Below are 23907 nucleotides of genomic sequence, written 5' to 3'. Positions count from 1 at the left end.
AAAACAGCAAAGCTCCCCGTTTGATCTACTCAGTGTAGATCCTTGGTCATGAAATTAACATTACAACTTAAAACTTCCACTGACTTCCCACTCAATGCTGAAAAGGCAAGACAACATAGCCTATCCTGTAGACCGCAAAGAGATCTGATACAGGCCAGCAAATTACTGTGACATTATTAGCCCCTAATAAATTTATAGCAAGATATTTGATCTGGAAAGACAAGTTCCAAATTTACGTCAAGCCCAACTTGGTTGTTTTGTGGATTCATGCCACAAAATGTGACTTAGAATCTAAATTTAGATTTAATCCATTAAACCATGTGACAATTTCTGACAAGAGCAAATGCGCTGGGATGTCTGTGTAAAAACCTACGTAGTGAGAACAGACTGTTGTTTCAAGCCCGTCTAACATTTATTGCATCAATAATTATTTTTCATTTCACCCAACACTCTGCCAAAATATATATTTGTCAATTATTATTACACATTTGATTGACAATTTATGAGATCTTAAAGCATTTTTATGAGATGTTAAAGCAAAATATTAGATGTTAATGCTTTTTTTAATAGCATTTTCAATGTCAACCTAGAACTACTTTGGAGCTTAGAGAAACATGTCCCTGTTATACAAAAGTGCAAGTAATATATCATGGAAGATTTCTGCACAGCTAAATATAAAAAGTGATTTAAAAACTGAAATGGTGAGTACCCCCGTTACCAGACAGGACAAGGTGTTGTGCATCTGAATGGCTTTGATTGACGATGCTATGCCTTTGCTTTGTTTTCATTTTGGGGATTTGAAAGAACTTCCTCAAAAACATGCTTAAAATTATGTACATCAATATCTCAGTTGATGGTGGTTCCTTCAGATATGTCTAGAACTGTCTTTTTGGACAACTATAAAAATAGGAATACTCTCTCCTCCTTGATTGATGCCAGCTCAGCTGCTAAGCAGTTTACTTCAGAGTGTATTAAAGTCTTAGGCAGCTACTGTGCTGTCAGCAAAATGCACCTCAGGCATCTAAAATAGATTAAATGTAGTAGATATACATGTTACATTAGATGCAACAGCCAAAGAGACTAAATGTTTCTACTTTTTTGTATATTGGATTATATTATACTATTTTATCACAGTAGTAACTATGTGGTAACAATGGAATATTTTGATACATCAAACTTTTCATATTTTCATAGTCACAGTTGTATCATTCATGTACATTTTATTCAAATATTGTAATGTAATATGAGTGTGGCACTTCTGGAATTTGTTGACATTAGTTGAATGCATGATCAAAGATCTATCTCCTCCAATCCATTTCCTTCTCCAGAGTGGTCCATAATTAACTTTTGCTTGGTTGGCACCTTCAAACTGATATAAGGAGGATGGGGCCCCTGGATCCCCCTAAGTCAGACACTTTCTTCCTCTGTGGTAAGACTCTCATCTATTAGAAGTTCAAATTCAGAGGTCTACATTGTTGACATTGATTTATAAGGTTTGCTTCAGAATGTTTTAAATGGAAATGAAATGTGGTGCTCATACATTTGTTTGTGAATTATGGCTGTTGTGTAGAATATTTAGTTAAGTCAGTTGCCACTAGGAAAATTTACATTGTCAGTGGGATCCACATGGCCAATATGACAAACTTGAATTATGCCTTTCAAAATGTTTCCTTTATGTCTTTATAGAACTGTGTTTTCACAACACTCTAATGCTTTACAGGGTCCTCCAAGTAATACATTTTCATCTGTAGTGGGAAAAAAAGGTGAGACATAACAAACATATGGAAATATTCTGTTTGAGATACTGCTCATCTACCTGTTGAGTGTGGAGGAAGCAACACGGTGTCCATAACGCTTCTTGTTTCATCTCTTTCCTAGAGATCCTTCACCATGAGTACGGACGCAGAGATGGAGCAATATGGCAAGGCTGCCATATACCTCCGTAAGCCTGAAAGGGAGAGAATTGAGGCACAAACGGCCCCCTTTGATTCAAAGAACTCCTGCTTCGTACCTGATCCCAAGGAGCTGTACCTTAAGGGTTTAGTCACAGCCAGGAAAGATGGAACATGTACTGTGACAGTCAAGATGCCTGACGGCGGTGCACAGGTAAACTTGTTAGATGAAGGGTATTAAACTGAAAATGTGTGGGACTTAACACAAATAGTATGTAACTCAATATAAATGAAGGGATATATTTAGTCAAATAATAGATTTTATAAACTGATAATTGACAACTCACAGCCATTGGTTAAAAAAGTTACAGTCAAGAAGTAAATACTTCTTTTTTAAATTGATGCAAGGATTATTGTGGATTCATAATTCATGGAAATCTGGATTTGCTATAGCTAGTTTTGACTACCAGTGCCTCTTTGAAAGAAAACAGCTCCAGATTTATCCACAATGTCAACAAATGGGTAATGTAAGGATTACCCATCCTTACATTACCCATACAGTAAAAGCATCTCTGTGCATTTAAATTGCAGAATGCAAGGCTCAATATTCTAAAACAATCATTGCCACAAAACCTTCAGAATGTTCAAAATAAATTACAAACACATGAAGGTGTATGATGACATGATACCCACTGTAGCCTACTAGATTTCCCTCATATGTCCCAGACCTACAAACCACCCCAAAATATGTACCTATAACTACACCCTAGACTATACAATTCCAATACATGGGTGGGTTAAACATTATAGCCAAACATTAATATGCATGTCATGATGCTTTAGTTTCCCATTCGTTTAAAAAAATATATAAATTGTGTAAAAAAATATTGCATTAGAAGTATATGTTGTTATACAAAATGCAGGGCTCAGCTGTAAATGGGGCCTTGGTCTCAGTTGACCCCATGCAAAATTAATAGTCTTTTTTTTATTTTTATTGCTAACAATCACTAATTCACAAGCTAAAAATGCAGGAAATATCACGCGCTTAGAAGAATAGCACCTTGGCAATTTTTTTCCCAAGGAAATACAAAGTATTTTAGGTGCATACCACCAGAACTCAGTGTGGACCAAATTGTGTCCCACAGGGCTAAATGATATTTGTGCCCTTTAGCCATTTATATTACTACCATTAGTACTGCTATAACTACCACTATTTATCAGACATGAATCTACAAGACCAGCATGCACCTGGACACACACATTTTATTTAGTAGATGCAACAATTTAATGAAAGGAAAAAGTATTCAGTGAACTAATTGTCTGTTTCAGGAAGGGAAAGAGTTTAAAGAAGCAGACCTGCTCCAGATGAACCCCCCTAAGTACGACAAGATTGAAGACATGGCCATGATGACCTACCTGAATGAAGCTACTGTGTTGTATAACCTCAAAGAGCGTTATGCAGCATGGATGATCTATGTAAGAAGCCTGCAGAAACACACACATACACACAACTGAACATAAGATAATACATACCTTCATGAATCTTAGAAACCAAGACATACCAATACAGTAGAACCCCATCAACACATCAATCCAGGTAGAAACAAAGCAAACAAACCAAGAAATACCAATCATTGTGATTATGTAAATGCTTTTTGGCAAGACTCATGATTCAACCCAAATTAATAAAAATCTAGTGCTGTCTGAGATATTTTACTTGGTGTAGCGTGTCAGGGTAGTAAAGGGTCAAGTCGCAGGAGTCAGAAGAAATTGTCTTGTATTTGTAGACTGCAGGTGCACAAAGCACGGAATACAACAGCAAACTAACTCTAGTTTCTGGGAAATAATAATTTGGCACGTAGCCGGTAAAGATGGAGCAGCAGCTCTTAACACAGCATACAAACACAATAACACACAAAGACTGGGGAAAAATGGGGTTGGAGGCATTACCTTGCCTCTATGTCGATGGCAAGACACATTATTCACCCAGATGTATCTTTGGATGTACAGAAGTAAATCTATAGACAGACACAGATCCCAGTCTGGTAATTTATCCATAGGGAACAATCTGTGACTTTTGTAATCCCCTTATACAATCTCTTTCATATAGACCTATTCTGGACTCTTCTGTGTCACGGTAAACCCTTACAAGTGGCTCCCTGTGTATGATGCAGAAGTTGTTGCCGCTTATAGAGGGAAGAAGAGAGTGGAGGCTCCACCCCATATCTTCTCTGTCTCTGACAACGGCTTTCAATTCATGCAAATAGGTACAAGCTTAAATGGATGGATGAATGGATATGAAATTATGTAGGCCTAACCATAATGTTGTTACAGAATTATAAGCAACCTGTTTTTCTTCACAGATAAGGAGAACCAGTCCGTCTTGATTACGTAAGATGTTTATATTAAAAAAATAACAATCTATTGCAATAGGTTGGATTACATTATAAATTAAGCTATGTGTAATAATGTCTTAGTGATTATTGCAAGTATTTGATTACCTTTCTTTAGATAGGTCAACAGTGTATTTCTTCATGCTATTTCTTAGTAGAAGCCTTTCTTACAATCAAACATTAAAAACCTTCTTTCTTTGTCATATGAACCAGTGGAGAATCCGGTGCAGGAAAGACTGTCAACACCAAGCGTGTAATCCAGTACTTTGCCACCATTGCAGTGTCTGGTGGTGAGAAGAAAAAGCAAGACCCTGGCAAAATGCAGGTGCTTATTTTCGTTTTGTAGACGCATTTCAGTTGGGTTGGATGTGTACATTTTTCCTAATCATGTTTCAAGAAACCCCAGTTTAGCAGTTTTAGAGCAATTTGTTTTTGTCTCATTCAGGGGTCTCTTGAGGATCAGATCATTGCAGCTAACCCTCTGCTAGAGGCTTATGGTAATGCCAAGACTGTGAGAAACGATAACTCGTCTCGCTTTGTAAGTATGAAGAGCATACCAGGAAAGTATTTTTTCGATGTACACCCCTGTTTCCAAAATAGCTGGGAGGCTGTGTAAATGTGAAGAAAAACAGAATGCAAAGAAGTGCAAATAATTTAAACCCTATATTCAATAGAAAATAGTACAGAAACAACATATCAATTGTTGAAACTGACAAATGTTATTGTTCCTTGAAAAATATATGCCCACTTTCATTTGATGCCACAACACATTTAAAAAAAAGCTGGGACAGAGGCAACAAAAGACTGGAAAAGTTGTGTAAAACAAAAAAAAAACTGGTGGAACATCTCACAATTAATTTGATTAATTGGAAACAGATAGGTTACATGATTGGGTATAAAAAGAGCATCCCAGAGCAGATGAGTCTTTCAGAAGTAAAGATGGGGAGGGGTTCACCACTCTGTGAATGGCTGCAGAGGCAAATAGTGCAACAATTTAAGAATAAGGTTTTTCAACGTAAAATTGCAAAGAGTTTGGGGATCTCATCAACTACGATATCATTAAAAGATTCGAAGAATCTGTAGAAATCTCTGTATGCAAGGGACAAGACCGAAAACCAATATTGGAAGGCCGTGATTATCAGGCCTTCAGGCAGTACTGCATTAAAAACAGACACGATTCTGTAGTGGCCATCACTGAATGATGTCTGTGAACACTGTTGCATCCCCAAATACAAGTTAAAATTCTACCATGCCAAGAAGAAATCATACAGCTCCGGAAAAAAATAAGAGAACACTGCACACCTTTTGCTTTCCTTTCTGAAAAATTTGAGTGAGGAACAGAAGAGTTAAAATTAAGAGATTTTTCAACTTTTTTGGAAAGGAAAGAAAACGGTGCAGTGGTCTCTTAATTTTTTTCGGAGCTGTATATAAACAAGATCCAGAAATGCTGTTGCCTTCTCTGTGCCCAAGCTCATTTAAGATAGACTGAGGTGAAGTGGAAAACTGTCCTGTGGTCTGACGATTTCAAAATTTGACGAGTCCCACCTTTTTTGAAACATGTTGCTGGCATCAACTTCAAAACGGTCCTGTATTTTTCCAGAAACAATAAAATTTCTCAGTTTTCAACATGTTGTTTTTGTACTATTTTCAATTAAATATAGTGATACATGATTTGCACATCACTGCATTCTATTTTTCTTCACATACTACGCAGTGCCCCAATTATTTTGGAAACAGGGTTGTATAACAAACTGGAAAATCTTTATGATTTTTTGTTATGTTTTATAACCAAATGCTCAATTGTAGGGTAAATTCATCAGGATTCACTTCCAAGGACCCAAATTGGCTAAAGCTGACATTGAGACCTGTAAGTTGGTTTTGGTTGTATCTTGATACTAATTTCAGAGACTATTTTGAAAATGGTTTAATACATGAAACTTAATTATCATTCTCTCTCTCTGTCTAAATCTCTTTGTCTCTTTCTCTCTGTATCACTATCTTGCTTTTTCCATCAGACCTGCTGGAGAAGTCCAGAGTGACCTTCCAGTTGCCAGATGAAAGAGGCTACCACATCTTCTTCCAGATGATGACAGGCCACAAACCTGATATAGTTGGTACTGAATGTAGAGATTGTTATGGTCCACATAAATATAGAATATTGTTAAATCCTACAGAAGCATCTACACATGGACCAGGTGTTTGGGAAAGGTCTATCAACTAATGCAGTTTGATGTCCCAATACAGGAAATTTAGATCCAATGACATTGGCTATGAGACAATAATTAAATAGTGATTTTAGCCTGTAAATGTCAAAATGCATCGATAACTTATTTGGATTAGGTTTCATTTGAAAGCAGAGCAACCTGAAGTCTATCTACACAGCGCATTCCATAATAAGTAAGGAAATACACCTGGAAATCTTATAACTTTCTAATAGGGTTGAAACTTAGGAAGAAACCTAGTGAGCAACCAGGCTCTGAGGGGTGGTCAGTCCTCTTCTGACTCTGCTGGGTGAACATTTTAAAAGTGCACATTTTAATAATTAGCCCATATAATGTAATCCAAGTCAGAAGCATCAGAGGAGAAGTAGCTGAAATTGTCAGGTATCGTCTGTTACTTGATCTGCAACACAATCAGGAGGACTTTGGACAGGGACAGCTATGAGTCCCGGGGTGTGGTCCAAGGGCTTATGTCCTCCTAAGTTTAAACGGAATAGGATACAATGAAAGTTAGACACCCAACTCCCTTATTTCCCTGGCACAATAAAATAGCAGCATAAAAACTTCTCTACTGCCTTAAAACATGGACAGTAGAGAAGCATCACAATATCATAAAACAGATAATTGTGCAGTTGACAGTTAAAACAATAAAATGTGTATCAAATCCACCAGAGGCATATAATATACTAACGGCAAAATACAGCTCCGGAAAAAATTAAGAGACCACTGCACCCTTTTCTTTCCTTTCCAAAAAGGTTGAAAAGGAAGTTTTTTTTTTGTGAGGAATAGAAGGGTTAAAATAAAGAGACCACTGCAAATTGAATGTTCCTAACAGAGCTGTATATATAAGTTTGCATAGCAAAAATAATTCACGTGTTTAAAAAAATAATCTGTTCAAATGACAGCATGCAAAGAGAATAAAACACTTCTTACATGACAGTTCTGTTTAAATAATTTTTGTGAACTAACACGTTTTTTCTCTGCTGTACACAGAAATGGCCCTCCTCACCACCAACCCCTATGACTTTCCAATGTGTAGCCAGGGTCAGATCACTGTAAACAGCATTGACGACAAGGTTGAGCTGGAAGCTACAGATGTGAGTCATAGAAAGTGTTGACCAAACTCTAGAAATGGAATGCGTAGTACCACCTAATGCCCTGAATGGAAAACATAATTCCACCTCAGTGGCAGCTAGGACTTTTCATGTCTCTATTTTATTTAATGAAAATGTATCTGATATATAACAGTTACAGGTGTATAGTGTAAAGTAACTGAGATGTCTTCTATTTTATTTGATTTTTGTACTTCCTCGCTGATTCCAGGATGCCATTACAATTCTGGGCTTCAGTAATGAAGAAAAAGCATCCATCTACAAGCTGACAGGAGCTGTAATTCACCATGGCAACATGCACTTCAAGCAGAAGCAGCGTGAGGAGCAGGCTGAGCCAGATGGCACAGAAGGTGAGGCCCATACATTGACACAAAGTGTAAAACAGTCCGATTCCCTACCTAATGAAAATCAATCTATAGATAATTTTTGGAGAAGAACCTCTAACCTCCAGAAACTACACTGGATGAAAATGAGAAATATGACCCTAAAAACAGTCATCCAATGGAAGTTATCATGTTTCTGACACTGTGATGTCAGAAACATGATATATTGTGTGCCTAATTATGTTGGGGTTGTTTCTATCTTTCCAGTGGCTGATAAAATTGCTTATCTGCTGGGCCTGAATTCAGCTGAGATGTTGAAGTGTCTGTGCTTCCCCAAAGTGAAGGTCGGCAATGAGTATGTGACCAAGGGACAGACTGTGCCTCAGGTAAGTCGGACAAGCAACGCATCTGCAGGGACTTACTTTAGGGATGATTGCATTTAAAATAGTGGCGTTCAAGCTTTTGACATAGAAGAGGACATTTTATTGCAGGTTAATAACGCAGTGAGTGCCCTAGCCAAGTCCATCTATGAGAGGATGTTTTTGTGGATGGTCATCCGTATCAACGAGATGTTGGACACCAAGCAGCCAAGGCAGTTCTATATTGGTGTACTCGACATTGCCGGGTTTGAGATCTTTGATGTGAGTATGAGACCAATACTAGTCAATTTGTTATCCTTGAGATGAATTACAACCTTGTGTGATTTAATGATTCATTTTAATCATTAAATCCCATTAACAGTTCAACACATTGGAGCAGCTGTGCATTAACTTCACCAATGAAAAACTGCAACAGTTTTTCAACCACACCATGTTTGTCCTGGAGCAAGAGGAGTACAAAAAGGAGGGCATCATCTGGGAGTTCATTGACTTTGGCATGGACTTGGCGCAATGTATTGAGCTTATTGAGAAGGTAAATTGTCCGGGATTGCTATAATCAACCTGTGGAAAATGGAAAATGTTCGCAAGTTATTAAAAAAGAAAAAAGTTGTTCGTATAACAGTTGATTACTTCAGGTTTCATTTTGTGGATCCACGGGAACAATAATCAAAACAAGACAGAGTACAAGTACAGAGACCAAAAAGTAGTGTCATGAGAATTGTTCTGATTGTACATTATTGCTTTCACCTTTTTATAGCTCTCCTTGTCAGCTCCCAAAACATTATCTCTTATGCTCAAAATACATACAAGAAAACAAGTTGTCATAGGAAAACAAGATAGAACCCTACACTGTCATGGCAACCATAGTTGAAGATCAAAGTTAACAGACTTCTTAATCTGTCGCTGTCCTGCCTGAATGGAAGAAATAGAGGAGACACTAGCAACTTTACCTTGGAGCCTTCTGCAGTTGGGTCATAGAATAGATAGGTTGAGGCCTGGCACCTTCGGTTGTGGCCATAATCACGTCTAATCAGCATGCAAATCTGGGTCTTCTCCTATCTGTGGCGTCCGTGAACAGTCTAAAGCAATGCGGACCTAGTCTAACCCAGTATTTTATTACATTGGGTTTTAAATAGCAGTTAAGTAGGTTTCTAATCAATAAACAGAATGCAATACATATAGAAGCTTATTAGTGTTCATAATGCAATTAATACATGAGTACCTACTTTCTTAGAAAAATCTGCCCCCAAAGCTAAGAAACATGAATCCTGCATGTAAATCTAATGACTTTAATATAAATCTTTTTATGTACAGCCAATGGGTATCTTCTCTATCCTTGAAGAGGAGTGCATGTTCCCCAAGGCTTCAGACACTACCTTCAAGAACAAGCTGTATGACCAACATCTTGGCAAAAGCAAGGTGTTTGAGAAGCCCAAGCCAATCAAAGGCAAGCCAGAGGCCCACTTTGCCCTGGTGCACTATGCCGGCACTGTGAACTACAACATCATTGGCTGGCTGGACAAGAACAAGGACCCCCTGAACGACTCAGTTTGTCAGCTGTATGGGAAGTCCTCAGTTAAACTGTTGGCTGCCCTGTATCCTGCTGCCCCACCTGAGGGTAAGAATAGTATCATATCAAAATATTAAATTAAGAACAAAACAGACCACCATTCTTCACATTTTTTCTTTGAATCTATATCACAATTTCTCTGGTTATTCAAGAAAGCATTTGCATTAGGGAAAGGGGATATTTGTCATTTTGCACATACGGTCCAATCCAGGTCTTTCTTCTGCATCTTACCCAGCTCCTCTGAATTGAAGAGACATGGGGTAATTTACAATGAGAGCCAGGGGGGCAAACATAATTAATTGTTATATTTTTTTCTTTTTATCTTTTTCTTTGCCAGCTTTGGGATTTAACCTAGCATCCATTTGGTTACTGTTCAGATACTCCAACTGCTAGGCCACCTGTACCCAATTAAGATATTTGAAGTTAACCGGTGATCCCCTCATTTATAATTATAATCTTTCTACCATTTTGTCAGATACAACCAAGAAAGGAGGCAAGAAGAAGGGTGGGTCCATGCAGACTGTGACCTCCCAGTTCAGGGTGAGATTTGGATGTTTCAATATTAAGTACTTCAAAATCTGCTTAGATTATCATTCATATTTTCTGAGAAACTGGTTTCTAACCCTCTTACAGGAGAATTTGGGCAAGCTGATGACCAACTTGAGGAGCACTCACCCTCACTTTGTACGCTGCCTGATCCCTAATGAGTCAAAGACTCCAGGTACAGGAAATATACTGTAGATTTACCAATGACAAGTATCATTAGTACAGTAATAGTGACTTTTAACCACCCCAAATTGGAAAAGGGTATTAAAAGAGGCTTGTCATTCTAGGTCTGATGGAGAACCACCTGGTTATCCACCAGCTCAGGTGTAATGGTGTACTGGAGGGTATCAGAATCTGTAGGAAAGGCTTCCCCAGCAGAATCCTCTATGCTGACTTTAAGCAGAGGTACTTACTACACACACAGACATATATACCAAAATAGATCTACTCTGAGGGCTTTTCCCAGCATTAGGAAAGGCATACCTTTTACAGAATATAACCAACCTATCATAACTGGATATGTAATAAAACAAAACATCATCATCCAGGTACAAAGTACTAAATGCCAGCGTCATCCCTGAGGGACAGTTCATGGACAACAAGAAGGCTTCTGAGAAGCTACTTGGGTCCATTGATGTAAATCATGAAGAATACAAGTTTGGACACACCAAGGTTAGTCCAATATACCCAGCAAAATCTGACAACAAAATACAACTTCAAGGAAGATTATATATATTGTAATATAAAAATATTACTATTTCTAGTAACTAATGCAAAATAAATAAATGATTATTTTAGTTTTGTAAGGCACAATGATTTACAAACTGAAATGTCAAACTGTCCTATTGATTATTTGTAAGCATTAGAAATTGTATGTTGGTCCATTCTATCATATTCTGACTGGGGTTCCAGAATTGAACATATTTACCTGTCTCAGGTTTTCTTCAAAGCTGGTCTTCTGGGTGTCCTGGAGGAGATGAGAGATGAGAAGTTGGCTGCTCTGGTCCGCATGCTCCAGGCTCTTAGCCGTGGATATCTCATGAGGAGGGAGTTTAAAAAGATGATGGAGAGGAGGTGAGGAATAATAGAAATCTTGGCAAAGCTTTCTGAGAATAATCTGTATGTAATGAATGTCAGTTAAACTTCAGAATGAGAAATTTAATCTTTTAAGGTTAAGCCTCATAACATCAATATTTCACATACAACCCTGTTTCCAAAAAAGTTGTGATGCAGCGTAAAATGCTGATAAAAACAAAATGCAATGATATGCAAAGCATTTATCCCTATATTTAACTGTAGAAAGTACAAAGAAAACATCAAAAGTTAAAACTCTTGGAGTTTTGCGGCGTCTATGATTCCCAAAAATACAGTTTTCCACTTGACCATAGTCCATCTTAAAAGAGCTTGGGCCCAGAGAATGCGGCAGCATTTCTGGATCTTTTTAACATCTGGTTTCTTCTTTGCATGGTCAAACTGTTCACAGACAACCACAGACAATGACTTTTGGAATTGTTCCAGAACCCAAGCAGTTATATCCACTACAGAATCATGTCTGTTTTTAATGCAGTGCCATCTTAGGGCGCGAAGATCACGGCCATCCAATATTGGTTTTAGGGCCTTGTCCCTTGCGTACAGAGATTTCCCCAGATTCTCTGAATCCTTTAATGATTTAACGTATCATAGATAATGAGAACCCCAAACTCTTTGCAGTTTTACATTGAGACTGAAGGTTTTCTGCCAAAATTGCCTGGTATCTGAAACTGTTCATAATTCCCTCCACCCTGACTAATGCCCTGGTTCAAACTGAAGAAAAACAACCCCAAAGCATGATGCTGCCACCACCATGCTTCACCATGGGTATGGTGTTCTTTGGTTGATGTGCAGTGTTGTTTTTATGCCAAACATACCTTTTGGAATTATGGCTAAAAAGTTCAACCTTGGTTTCATCAGACCATAACACATTTTCCCACGTGCTTTTGGGGGACTTTGTAACAAAAGGCTTTCCATCTTGCCACCCTACCCCATAAGCCCCTTCATATGAAGAATACGGGAGATTGTTGTCACATGTAGCACACAGTCAGTACTTGCCAGAAATTCCTGCAGTTCCTTTAATGTTGCTGTAGGCCTCCTGGAAGCCTCCCTAACCAGTTTTCTTCTCGTCTTTTCATAAATTTTGGAGGGGCGTCCAGGTCTTGGTAATGTCTCTGTTGTGCCATATGTTCTCCACTTGATGATTACTGTCTTCACTGTGTTCCATGGTATATCTAATGCTTTGGAAATTCTTTTTTACCCTTCTCCTGATTGATATCTTTCAACAATGAGATCCCTCTGATGCTTTGGAATCTCTCCTCAGACCATGGCTTTTGCTCTGAGACACAACGAAGAAAATGTCAGGAAATCCCACTAGAACAGCTGATTTTTCTTTTTGATGAATCAGAGTCTCTTTAAATGATGGCAGGTGTGTAATGACTTCTATTTAACATGAGTTTGAATGTGATTGGTTATTTCTGAACACAGCCACATCCTCTGTTATAAGAGAGTGTACCCACTTATGCAACCAGGTTATTGTAAGGTTTTTACTTTACATTTTTCCCCCTCGAAGATTTCAGTTTGTTTTTCAATTGTATTTTTCACATTTTAGGTCACATTAAGAGTGGAAAAAGTTCTGATATGATTTATCTTTGTCTCATTCTTTTACATCACAAAAACCTGGCATTTTACAAGGGTGTGTAGACCTTTTAAATCCACTGTACCTCATCCTATCTTTTTTCAACCAGAGAATCAATTTATGCCATCCAGTACAACATCCGTTCATTCATGAATGTGAAACATTGGCCATGGATGAAATTGTACTTCAAGATCAAACCCATGCTGAAGAGTGCTGAGACTGAGAAGGAGCTGGCCAACATGAAGGAGAACTATGAGAAGATGCAGTCGGACCTGGCCAAGGCTCTGGCCAAGAAGAAGGAGCTGGAGGAGAAGATGGTGACCTTGCTGCAGGAGAAGAATGACCTGGCACTCCAAGTCGCATCTGTGAGTTTGCATTTGCACACTGACATAGGTTTATTAGCCATTAATATTAGTTACTCTCTATTGTTTTCTTATGACATCTTTGACTAAAATATATTTATGTTTTGATCCACTGTGAGGCTGGTTTGTGATTTCCCTCCTGTTCTGATACCAGGATGCAGAGAATCTGAACGATGCTGAGGAGAGGTGTGAGGGACTCATCAAGAGCAAGATCCAGCTGGAAGCCAAACTCAAAGAGTTGAACGAGAGGCTGGAGGATGAGGAGGAGATCAGTGCTGAGTTGACAGCCAAAAAGAGGAAGCTGGAGGATGAGTGTTCTGAGCTGAAGAAGGACATTGATGACCTGGAGCTCACCCTGGCCAAAGTGGAGAAAGAGAAGCATGCCACTGAAAACAAGGTATTGTGCCTTACCATAGTCTAACTATAAAATAGTACCAACATTGATGGTCTAATGAACTAATTAACATAAATAGATTTCAAGTCATATTGTGGGTGAAGGGACCATTGCGACAAAAATAGAATTTCAGCGGCAGGATATCAGAAGCAAGATTAAATTAGGTTTCAGTATCAGGATTAGGATTCAGTAGCAGAATTAGCTTAGGTTTCTGTAGCATGATTCGATTAGGTTTCAGTGTCAGGGAACTCCACACATTGATTACAGGCTTGATTACACATTGATTATTAAGCATAATAGCATGGTTTGCACTGTGATCTGCTGTTCAATATATAGTAAACTTCATAATTATCATCTGAATTAATTTAATACAATATACAGTATATCAAACAAAATCCTCTCTTATAAAAAGGTTAAAAACCTGACAGAGGAGATGGCTTCTGTGGAGGAGAGTGTTGCAAAGCTAACCAAGGAGAAGAAAGCTCTCCAAGAGGCCCACCAGCAGACCCTGGATGACCTGCAGGCAGAGGAAGACAAAGTTAACACTCTGACCAAGGCTAAGACTAAGCTGGAACAGCAAGTGGATGATGTAAGTGGAGTTTAAAATGTTGGCCTTCATAGTGTGCGAGAAGATACTGTCATCACTTAATTTATGTGTGTTTTAATCTGGTAGCTTGAGGGTTCTCTGGAGCAAGAAAAGAAGCTCCGCATGGACCTTGAGAGAGCCAAGAGAAAGTTGGAAGGAGATCTGAAACTGGCCCAGGAGTCCATAATGGACCTGGAGAATGACAAGCAGCAGTCTGATGAGAAAATTAAGAAGTAAACGAGATGACAACATTATTACCTGCAATATTGATAAAAATTGACATTTTGTTGACAATTGTTTACGTGTTTGTATTTCATAGGAAGGAATTTGAGACCTCCCAACTCCTAAGTAAGATTGAGGATGAGCAGTCTCTGGGAGCTCAGTTGCAAAAGAAGATCAAGGAGCTCCAGGTACAGTACAGGAAAAAGCACCTGAGTAATATATTCTGATTAGACATCCCTTTATATTGGTGGCATCTGAAGTTTCAGAAGGTGTGAAGAGTTTTCTTCAGTGTTACAATATTAGAGATCTCAACTATTTGGATCTCAACTATATCCCCTCCCAGTTGATAAAATGCCTAAGCTGAAATGGCTATAGTCCATCTAGAATCCTCTAACTATGTGCTTCTTACCATTCTGTGTTGACTACTGCATGTGTCACTGTCAACTGAATATAATAGTGTAAGTGACACTTGTATATAACAATAGTAAAAATATTATCATTGTCTGAAGTAAAATCTTTCAACTGTATTGTAGGGGGAAAATTGTCTTGATTTAATATATATTATTTATGCTACTCCTGCCTCCTGTTGTAGGCCCGTATTGAGGAGCTGGAGGAGGAGATTGAGGCTGAGCGTGCTGCCAGGGCCAAGGTTGAGAAGCAGAGGGCAGATCTCTCCAGGGAACTTGAGGAGATCAGCGAGAGGCTGGAGGAGGCCGGAGGTGCCACTGCTGCTCAGATTGAGATGAACAAGAAGCGTGAGGCTGAGTTCCAGAAGCTGCGTCGTGATCTTGAAGAGTCCACCCTGCAGCATGAGGCCACAGCCTCCGCTCTGCGCAAGAAGCAGGCTGACAGCGTGGCTGAGCTCGGGGAGCAGATCGACAACCTACAGCGTGTCAAGCAGAAGCTGGAGAAGGAAAAGAGCGAGTATAAGATGGAGATAGATGACCTCTCCAGTAACATGGAGGCCGTCGCCAAGGCTAAGGCGAGTAGTGATGGTTTAGAGGTCAAGCAGTGTTGAGCTGGGTCATTGACATCATCATTCAAACGGACTGAAGTAATGAGGGTATGTTGTACAAACAGGGCAATCTGGAAAAAATGTGCCGTACTCTTGAGGACCAGCTGAGTGAAATCAAGGCTAAGAATGATGAAAACATTCGCCAGATCACTGACACCAGCGCACAGAGGGCCAGACTCCTGACAGAAAATGGTAACCACAAACAATGACCAAAAAGCCAATGATGTTGTTCAATAGTACGCTGTTAATTCTGTGGGACTAAAAGTCCACTCCACACAGTTTCTACAGTACTATTCAGCACATATTATCTTCCTACCATACATTAACATCTATTTATCATCTTATAGGGAAAAAAACGTATAACAATATAGTCCTCTATCCCTGCAGGTGAATTAAGCCGCCAACTGGAGGAGAAGGAAGCCCTGGTTTCTCAGCTGACCAGAGGCAAACAGGCCTTCACCCAGCAAGTGGAGGAGCTAAAAAGGCATATTGAGGAGGAGGTCAAGGTAAGGGATCCAAGATGGGCTACCAATCACAGAGTTTAGAGACATACCTACATGTTCACTGCATGCCACTCTCAGACTTTATTGTCACTACAATCTTTTCTTATGCTATTTCTCTCACAGGCTAAAAATGCACTGGCCCATGGTGTCCAGTCTGCTCGCCATGACTGTGACCTCCTGAGGGAGCAGTTTGAAGAGGAACAGGAGGCCAAGGCAGAGTTGCAGCGCGGCATGTCCAAGGCCAACAGTGAGGTGGCTCAGTGGAGGACTAAGTATGAAACGGATGCCATCCAGCGCACAGAAGAGTTGGAAGAGGCCAAGTGAGTCACACAGATCTGCAGGAACACAAATATAGTTTGAATGGTTAGGACGGTACAGGGCGTTGAGAAGTGTTGTGGGAATGTGTTGTGACATGTTTTGCATTATAAAACCAACCAACTAACAGGAAGAAGCTGGCCCAGCGTCTACAGGATGCTGAGGAGACTATTGAGGCTGTTAACTCCAAGTGTGCCTCCCTGGAGAAGACCAAGCAGAGACTGCAGGGAGAGGTGGAGGACCTCATGATTGATGTGGAGAGAGCCAACGCAATGGCTGCCAACCTTGACAAGAAGCAGAGGAACTTTGACAAGGTGAAAATTATGAAATTGTACCCTAGGGTGATATTTTCAGTTTGAAGTACAATCATTAATTTTCATAAAATAGCATATTTCTGATTTATAATATATGGATTTCCCTAGGTTCTGGCAGAGTGGAAGCAGAAATATGAGGAGGGCCAAGCAGAGTTGGAAGGAGCTCAGAAGGAGGCTCGCTCTCTCAGCACTGAACTTTTTAAGATGAAGAACTCCTATGAGGAGGCTTTGGATCAGCTGGAAACTCTGAAGAGAGAGAACAAGAACTTGCAACGTGAGTACTTGATTTATATTAGACTAGTGTTATTTAATATGAGGGAACTGTAACGATCAAAATTATTATGGCACCTTTACATTAAGTTCCTATGACTATGTTATATGTTCATATATGGCATTCCTTCGAAAAACAAGTGGTTTGTCAAGGTGGCTTTTAACTGTTAATATACAGTAATTAAATATCACTCCAGTGCTTTGGTAATATTTTCCCACGTCTAAGCTGGTCCTGTGTTTGTGTGTACAGAGGAGATCTCTGACCTGACTGAGCAAATTGGAGAGACTGGCAAGAGCATCCATGAGCTGGAGAAGGCTAAGAAAACTGTGGAGACAGAAAAATCGGAGATCCAGACCGCTCTAGAGGAGGCTGAGGTAAAAATGGGAAATTCAGTGTTATGCATTGGTTTTAATATAAAAACATTAATATGATTAATCTGACTGCCTCGCTTTTCTCAGGGCACACTGGAGCATGAGGAATCAAAGATTCTGCGTGTACAACTGGAGCTGAACCAAGTCAAGAGTGAGGTGGACAGGAAGTTGGCAGAGAAGGATGAGGAAATGGAACAGACTAAGAGGAACAGCCAAAGGGTTATTGACTCCATGCAGAGTACGCTGGATGCTGAGGTCAGAAGTAGGAATGACGCTCTGAGGGTGAAGAAGAAGATGGAGGGAGACCTGAACGAGATGGAGATCCAGCTGAGCCATGCCAACAGGCAGGCAGCAGAGGCCCAGAAACAGCTGAGGAATGTGCAGGGGCAGCTCAAGGTAGAGGGACTGGGACATCATGTGCATAAATACTGAACACGGGAAGGGTTTTGTTTGTCAATCTGTGGAACAGAATAGAACAGATACATTGAAAAGAGAGAGGATTAATGTTCTGTAGAAAGGTATGAATATTGGTTAAATTATTACCAAAATGTCTATCATCAATTCTATGACCACTACTTCCACAAGTTCTAATGAAACCACGTTCTTGTGAAATCCAGGATGCTCAGTTGCACCTTGATGATGCCATCCGTGGCTCAGAGGACATGAAGGAGCAGGTAGCCATGGTGGAGCGCAGAAACAGTCTGATGGTGGCTGAAATTGAGGAGCTGAGAGCTGCTCTGGAACAGACAGAGAGGAGTCGCAAAGTGGCTGAGGCTGAGCTGGTTGATGCCAGTGAACGCGTTGGTCTGTTGCACTCACAGGTATGTGTCAAAAACAAGTTCTAATTAAATACAACCAAGTATGCCATTTACATACACCTTGAATACATTTCTATCATTTCTGCTTTGTGACTTGCAAGTTCTTTTGCATTCAAACCAATCCTATTTTTTTCCGTCTCCAGAACACCAGCCTTATAAACACCAAGAAGAAGCTTGAGAATGACTTAGTGCAGGTGCAGGGAGAGGTGGATGACTCTGTCCAGGAAGCCAGGAATGCAGAGGAGAAGGCCAAGAAGGCCATCACTGATGTGAGATCTCATGATTTATTCAATTACATCAACTTGCTTCAGCCCAATATTCAATGGCAGCTGGGCAATCACAACAAAAACTTCAATATATACCACTATTTTAGGCTGCCATGATGGCTGAGGAGCTGAAGAAGGAGCAGGACACCAGTTCTCACCTGGAGAGGATGAAGAAGAACCTGGAGGTCACAGTCAAGGACCTGCAGCACCGTCTGGATGAGGCTGAGAATCTGGCCATGAAGGGAGGCAAGAAGCAGCTCCAGAAACTGGAGTCCAGGGTCAGTTACCAGCAAGATGGGTTACAGTAGATTTAAAGATGATTGCTGTACATGCTTTTCATTATATATAAGCTGATTTAGTATCATATCTAAGTTTTACAAAGACATGACTGATTTCACAACTTCAAAGACATGTCTCTATTCATTTATTCTACAAAAGGTGCGTGAGCTTGAGACTGAGGTGGAGGCTGAGCAGAGAAGAGGTGTAGAAGCAGTTAAGGGGGTGCGGAAGTATGAGCGCAGAGTCAAAGAGCTGACTTACCAGGTAAGGCAAATGCTTTCTTTACACTATCACAGACACATTTGTGTATGAAAGTGTAGGGCATTGATTATTCCTCAGCACTGATTTTCTCCCACAGACTGAAGAGGATAAGAAGAATGTTAAAAGACTTCAGGACCTGGTAGATAAGCTGCAGCTGAAAGTTAAGGCCTACAAGAGGCAGGCAGAGGAAGCGGTGAGTTTTAGACTTTTACCAGGTCTAGAAGACATTGCTAAATGTTGTTTGTCGATAGATGTTATTTGCTTAAGAAATTCAGTAGATTTGGTAATTTAATACCATTTATTTTACCCTAAGTTTCACACTTATGAAACTTTGTAAATTATGCTCTCTTATTTTAATTACCCAGGAGGAAGCTGCCAACCAGCATATGTCTAAATTCAGAAAGGTGCAACATGAGCTGGAGGAGGCAGAGGAGCGTGCTGACATTGCTGAATCTCAAGTCAACAAGCTCAGAGCCAAAAGCCGCGATAGTGGAAAGGTAAAGAGTTGCTGTACAACTTTAGAAGATATGTTTCAGTTACAGCACAAAAATACCTTATCCTTATTTTTTTTTGCAGATTTCATGTTCTTTATTAACACTGATAGATAACTGTATAGATTATTGTGTTGTAACCAAGATGGCGCCGCAGATAGCCGCCTCTGTTAGCTGGTGCGCAATTCTCTGTCTTATTTTGTCTGTAAAATAAGTGTTTGTTGCACCAACGGCCAGAACAACTTCCTTGTTTGTTGTCTGATTCTGATTCTGTTCCTACAGGCCAAAGAAGCTGCTGAGTAAAGACCAAACAGCAAGATCTTTAATTCATTTTACTGTGTTGCATAAAATATGATTTTCATGGTGAAATGTTGAGCATTAATTAAACACATGTTGACAACATACATTTCCTTTGTAACTTGTTTTTCAGTTTGTTCACACTATCAACATATTGTACAAGACTTCCAGGGAAATCCTAAATCATTAGATGGTTAAAACAACTTAAATGTAGCAGATAATGGTCCATATCAGGTTTTAATTGTTGGTGCTGTACATAAAGAAATATATAATATCGTTTAACAAGTTATCCCCCCACATATTTAAACAACAAAACAGACAGAAAGGCCTAAACTCTAGATCTTAATATTGATGACTCACAGTGATCACAGTTGACTACATAGTGAACCAGTTTACATCAACTGAACACTAACTTTGATTATAAAAAACAGCTGTGACACCATTTATCACACAATCAAACTGTAATTTGTGTAATGACAGTGTTATGATGTACTTTGATGAACCAAAGGTTTTTAGCTACAGTAGTTAGCTTGTTCCTTTCTTTGATTGCTAAAGCTAGCAAATACTAGTAGAAAAATACACTTAGCTAATGTCATATGATTAAAATAACAGCAATAATTTAAATTAAATGGGACAGAATAATGCAACCTTTTTCACGTAATTTGCTAAGAAAGACAGTCACTGTTAAGACTAAGAGTCTGCGCTTTTAGACAAGTATGGTTAAATCAATCAATGTTTTTTCATGTAGCCCATCACTTTACATATTTACCTGTAACTTTAATATATTTTGGCCAAAATAAAACGTGACAGTGTCCAATTATTTCCGGATCTAACCGTATATGTTTTATTAGGTGTCTAATCATTTTTAAATGTTTTTCTCATGGGAGGGAAGAGGGGGCAGGGTTTCTCAGGGAAAGGTAGGGGCTGGTCAAGTGGTCTGAAACATTTCCATAGCTTGAGAGTCATAAACAAATATGATTCTAGCCCCTCTCAGGGGTTGGATGCGCGTCTCAATCATGGTACAGTAGCATGTTTTCTTAATACAGCTATGTGTTTGCCCGGTATTAAAATGTCAGCTAGAAAAAACGATCAATTCTGCCCAATTTTACCTGGGTTTGGAGATACACCTACACTGTAAACCCTAACATATTTCTTACTTAAATGTTTCAACTAAATGTAACTCAAAGTTAGATAAATGTTCCCAATAACTTAAAACGTTTATGTTTTACTGACTTTTACTAAATTTGTATATGTTTAAAATGAAAATGTTCCCAGCATGCTATGCTTCAAGTTGATATTTTGGAAACGTTTTATCCTTTTTTTGCATGTACTTTGACTGATTAATTCATCTTAGCTACACAAACATCAAACACATTTGTCTAAAGTAATCCAATCATTTAGTCAAAACATAGTTGGCACCCATTTCTGAAATTATTGTAACAACTACATAAAATATCCATCTTTGTGTCAGACATTCTAGTTCCAATAGGAATTATGCATTCCTTTGCAAGCTAATGCCCTGTGGGTAGCTTTGCAAAACTCTGCCAAAACTCCCAGAATTTACAGAAATCTTAGCAGAAGTGTTGATTTCTATATTGAAATGAACACGCCATGAACTCGTGGTGGGGGGCTTACAAGACTTCAAAATAAGGATTTATGATTATGTTAATTATTCAAAGTTTGTTATTTTACAACTGTGTGCAATTAATTGACAAAAGTAATAAATGTGTTCAATAACCATGTCTCAGGCATTAACAAATACAGTCATGGGTGGTAACTCTAGATTTTATTTAAAGGGCAATGCATATTGGGAAATAAATGTATTCTATATTTTTATGTACTGTAAACTTGAAATAAACATTTTAAAATGTTTAACTAGTAAGTTCCATTAAATTGTAATTTTTAATTTATTACTTACTTAACAAAATTAAGTTAGTTGACTTAAATATTTTGATGTAATCAGTTTCCACAGAAGTGTTGAGTATTCTGAACTTGATATTCACTTGATATAGGTTTTACAGTGTATACAGGAAATAATTGAAAAACTACCGGAATCTGAATCCTTTAGACCTTGGCATAGCACTGTTACTGCATCTACACTATTTGTAAATGATCTTGCAAATGCTCTGGATACTTAAATGACTTGTGCTGCATTGTTCATTGACTTGTCTAAGGCCTTTGATATTGTTGATCATGGTATCTTGTTGAAGAAATTGCATCAATAGGCCTTGGCCCTGCGGCATGTTCTTGGTTTCTTAATTATCTTAGCGTCAGAACACAAACTATAGTACTGGATGGAGTTATGTCTAATCATCTTGAAGAACACAGAGGTGTTCCTCAGGGATCCGTCTTAGGACCTGTTATTTTTACTACATACATATATGCTATTAGTCAATCTGTAAATAGTTGTGCTTTTCACTTCTATGCAGATGACACAATTCCCTATGCTTGTGCTCCAACAATCATGTCCAGTTTACAGTCTGATTTTAAAGCTGGGCAGGAAGCATTTAACGATTTAAAGCTTGTACTTAATACTAGGGTTAGAAACCAGCCGTTTCAGTGGTTGAAATATGGAATGACGTACCCGGTTGTCAAGGGAGACAGTAATTCTATTATTTATTGCAGCATTAGCTAGTCTTGTTCATAAGGTTACAGACCCGGTCCTCCTTACTCAATCTCATCTCACTCAATCTCAAAGAATATTCCGGTTGTCCTCACCTTTATAGACATCCCAAACAGAATACACATTAGCCCATTGGCTATTTACTCCCCGCATCAAACATTTAAAGAAAAACATTACATGTTTGATAAAAGTACAATTCAATTCCTCGTGAAAAGAAAAGGCCTATACACTTGCTACAAATGACTAAGACAAAACAACAAAAAGGATTATCTGACCAATGAGGTCTTATTGCTCCTCAAATGAAAATGAATGTAAACAAGACAATTGACACACCACACTCCAACACAATGTATGACAGTCATCAATCCCTCCCCCACCTCAGATTATAAGGGTCGAGAAACATTTTGACATCAAAAGGTTAATATCAGTGTTAATGGTGTTCAGCAGAAAATATGACTCAACATGACAACATGATTAAAACATTTCCCCCAAAGTCAACTGAACAATAAAAGAAAAATGAGTCCGTATCATGATCCATGCCACAATATCATACAAAAGACTTGTGCATGTCCTGTTGTACCTGTGAAAGATTCTACCTTTAAAATAGTCGTCATAATGTAGATCATTAAGCATCATCACAAATACATCGAAGACCAATACTGGGATTTTCCCATCTGTATTGCAAGAAACAAACCTTCATACATATGAAATCACCATATAATTTCATTTAGGAAAATCGTAGATTGTAAGGAATGAGGTTAGTTACCAATCAAGTGTCCTATAGTGCTTGCCTTCAGTTTTCTTTGTCTTGTATCAATGATGTAAATTCCCGTATCAGTTATTGCAATCAGTGTGATGTGGAACCAGCATATTGCCTGGTTGTCCTGAAAAGTTAGTGTAGGGGAGTAGTGCGTTTCCAACACTACTCATTCAAGATTAACACCACAACAGTGTCTTCCACTGTGTTGGGACCATGTGACCTGTCCAGTCAACTAGCCTGTGGTACTCCGACCAGTAGTATGTGGAGTCCTTTAAAACTCAGGTGGATTCCGGTGGATTCTCCTCTCATGATGATAAATCTAGAAGTGGAGTGTGAAGCCACGTGATCTGACCCTGGCTTCATTTTGCCAAATTGAGTGGTAGGTTTGAAACAGATTGGACCAGTGTTGTTGTAGAAATCCTTTGATTGTGTGATAAATAGTGTCACAGCTGTTTTTTATAATCAAAGTTAGTGTTCAGTTGATGTAAACTGGTTCACTATGTAGTCAACTGTGATCACTGTGAGTCATCAATATTAAGATCTAGAGTTTAGGCCTTTCTGTCTGTTTTGTTGTTTAAATATGTGGGGGGATAACTTGGACAATGGTAAACTAACAAATAACTGTTGAAGTTAAACGATATTATATATTTCTTTAT

The 23907-nt window shown here is 38.9% G+C and overlaps 1 protein-coding gene and 1 long non-coding RNA gene across 2 annotated transcripts; one reads left to right on the top strand and one right to left on the bottom strand.

Moving 5' to 3' along the window:
- Positions 1-1264: 1264 nt before the first annotated feature.
- Positions 1265-11444, bottom strand: LOC117594214. The gene is made up of 4 exons (XR_004575575.1): positions 11364-11444; positions 3309-3377; positions 1817-1948; positions 1265-1442 (listed from the first exon to the last, which is right to left on the bottom strand). It is a non-coding gene; the product is annotated as an uncharacterized LOC117594214 (long non-coding RNA).
- Positions 1876-19942, top strand: LOC117592789 (myosin heavy chain, fast skeletal muscle-like). Its single transcript, XM_034291291.1, has 39 exons — positions 1876-2106; positions 3222-3368; positions 4003-4159; positions 4256-4283; positions 4499-4610; positions 4731-4823; positions 6092-6152; positions 6301-6399; positions 7498-7601; positions 7828-7966; positions 8207-8325; positions 8431-8580; positions 8681-8851; positions 9634-9937; positions 10365-10429; positions 10523-10610; positions 10723-10840; positions 10984-11107; positions 11373-11509; positions 13213-13468; positions 13620-13862; positions 14272-14448; positions 14533-14678; positions 14765-14855; positions 15260-15649; positions 15748-15874; positions 16070-16188; positions 16309-16505; positions 16631-16814; positions 16923-17088; positions 17335-17459; positions 17544-17852; positions 18074-18277; positions 18418-18543; positions 18648-18818; positions 18979-19083; positions 19178-19273; positions 19446-19577; positions 19854-19942. Exons 1-39 carry the CDS (start codon positions 1891-1893, stop codon positions 19872-19874), a joined length of 5817 nt encoding a protein of 1938 aa, XP_034147182.1. The 5' UTR covers positions 1876-1890; the 3' UTR covers positions 19875-19942.
- Positions 19943-23907: the final 3965 nt, after the last annotated feature.

The sequence above is a fragment of the Esox lucius genome, unplaced genomic scaffold (assembly GCF_011004845.1).
Source record: "Esox lucius isolate fEsoLuc1 unplaced genomic scaffold, fEsoLuc1.pri scaffold_47_arrow_ctg1, whole genome shotgun sequence".
Lineage (NCBI taxonomy): Eukaryota > Metazoa > Chordata > Actinopteri > Esociformes > Esocidae > Esox > Esox lucius.
This window is presented reverse-complemented; position numbering and strand designations above follow the sequence as displayed.

What these genes read in the sequence shown, in the direction of transcription:
- LOC117592789 (XM_034291291.1), top strand. Translation starts at nt 1,891, where the DNA reads ATGAGTACGGACGCAGAGATGGAGCAATATGGCAAGGCTGCCATATAC. An exon ending in CAGACTCCTGACAGAAAATG is followed by an intron (nt 15,875 to 16,069) that starts GTAACCACAAAC and finishes CTATCCCTGCAG; the next exon opens with GTGAATTAAGCCGCCAACTG. An exon ending in CCGCTCTAGAGGAGGCTGAG is followed by an intron (nt 17,460 to 17,543) that starts GTAAAAATGGGA and finishes CGCTTTTCTCAG; the next exon opens with GGCACACTGGAGCATGAGGA.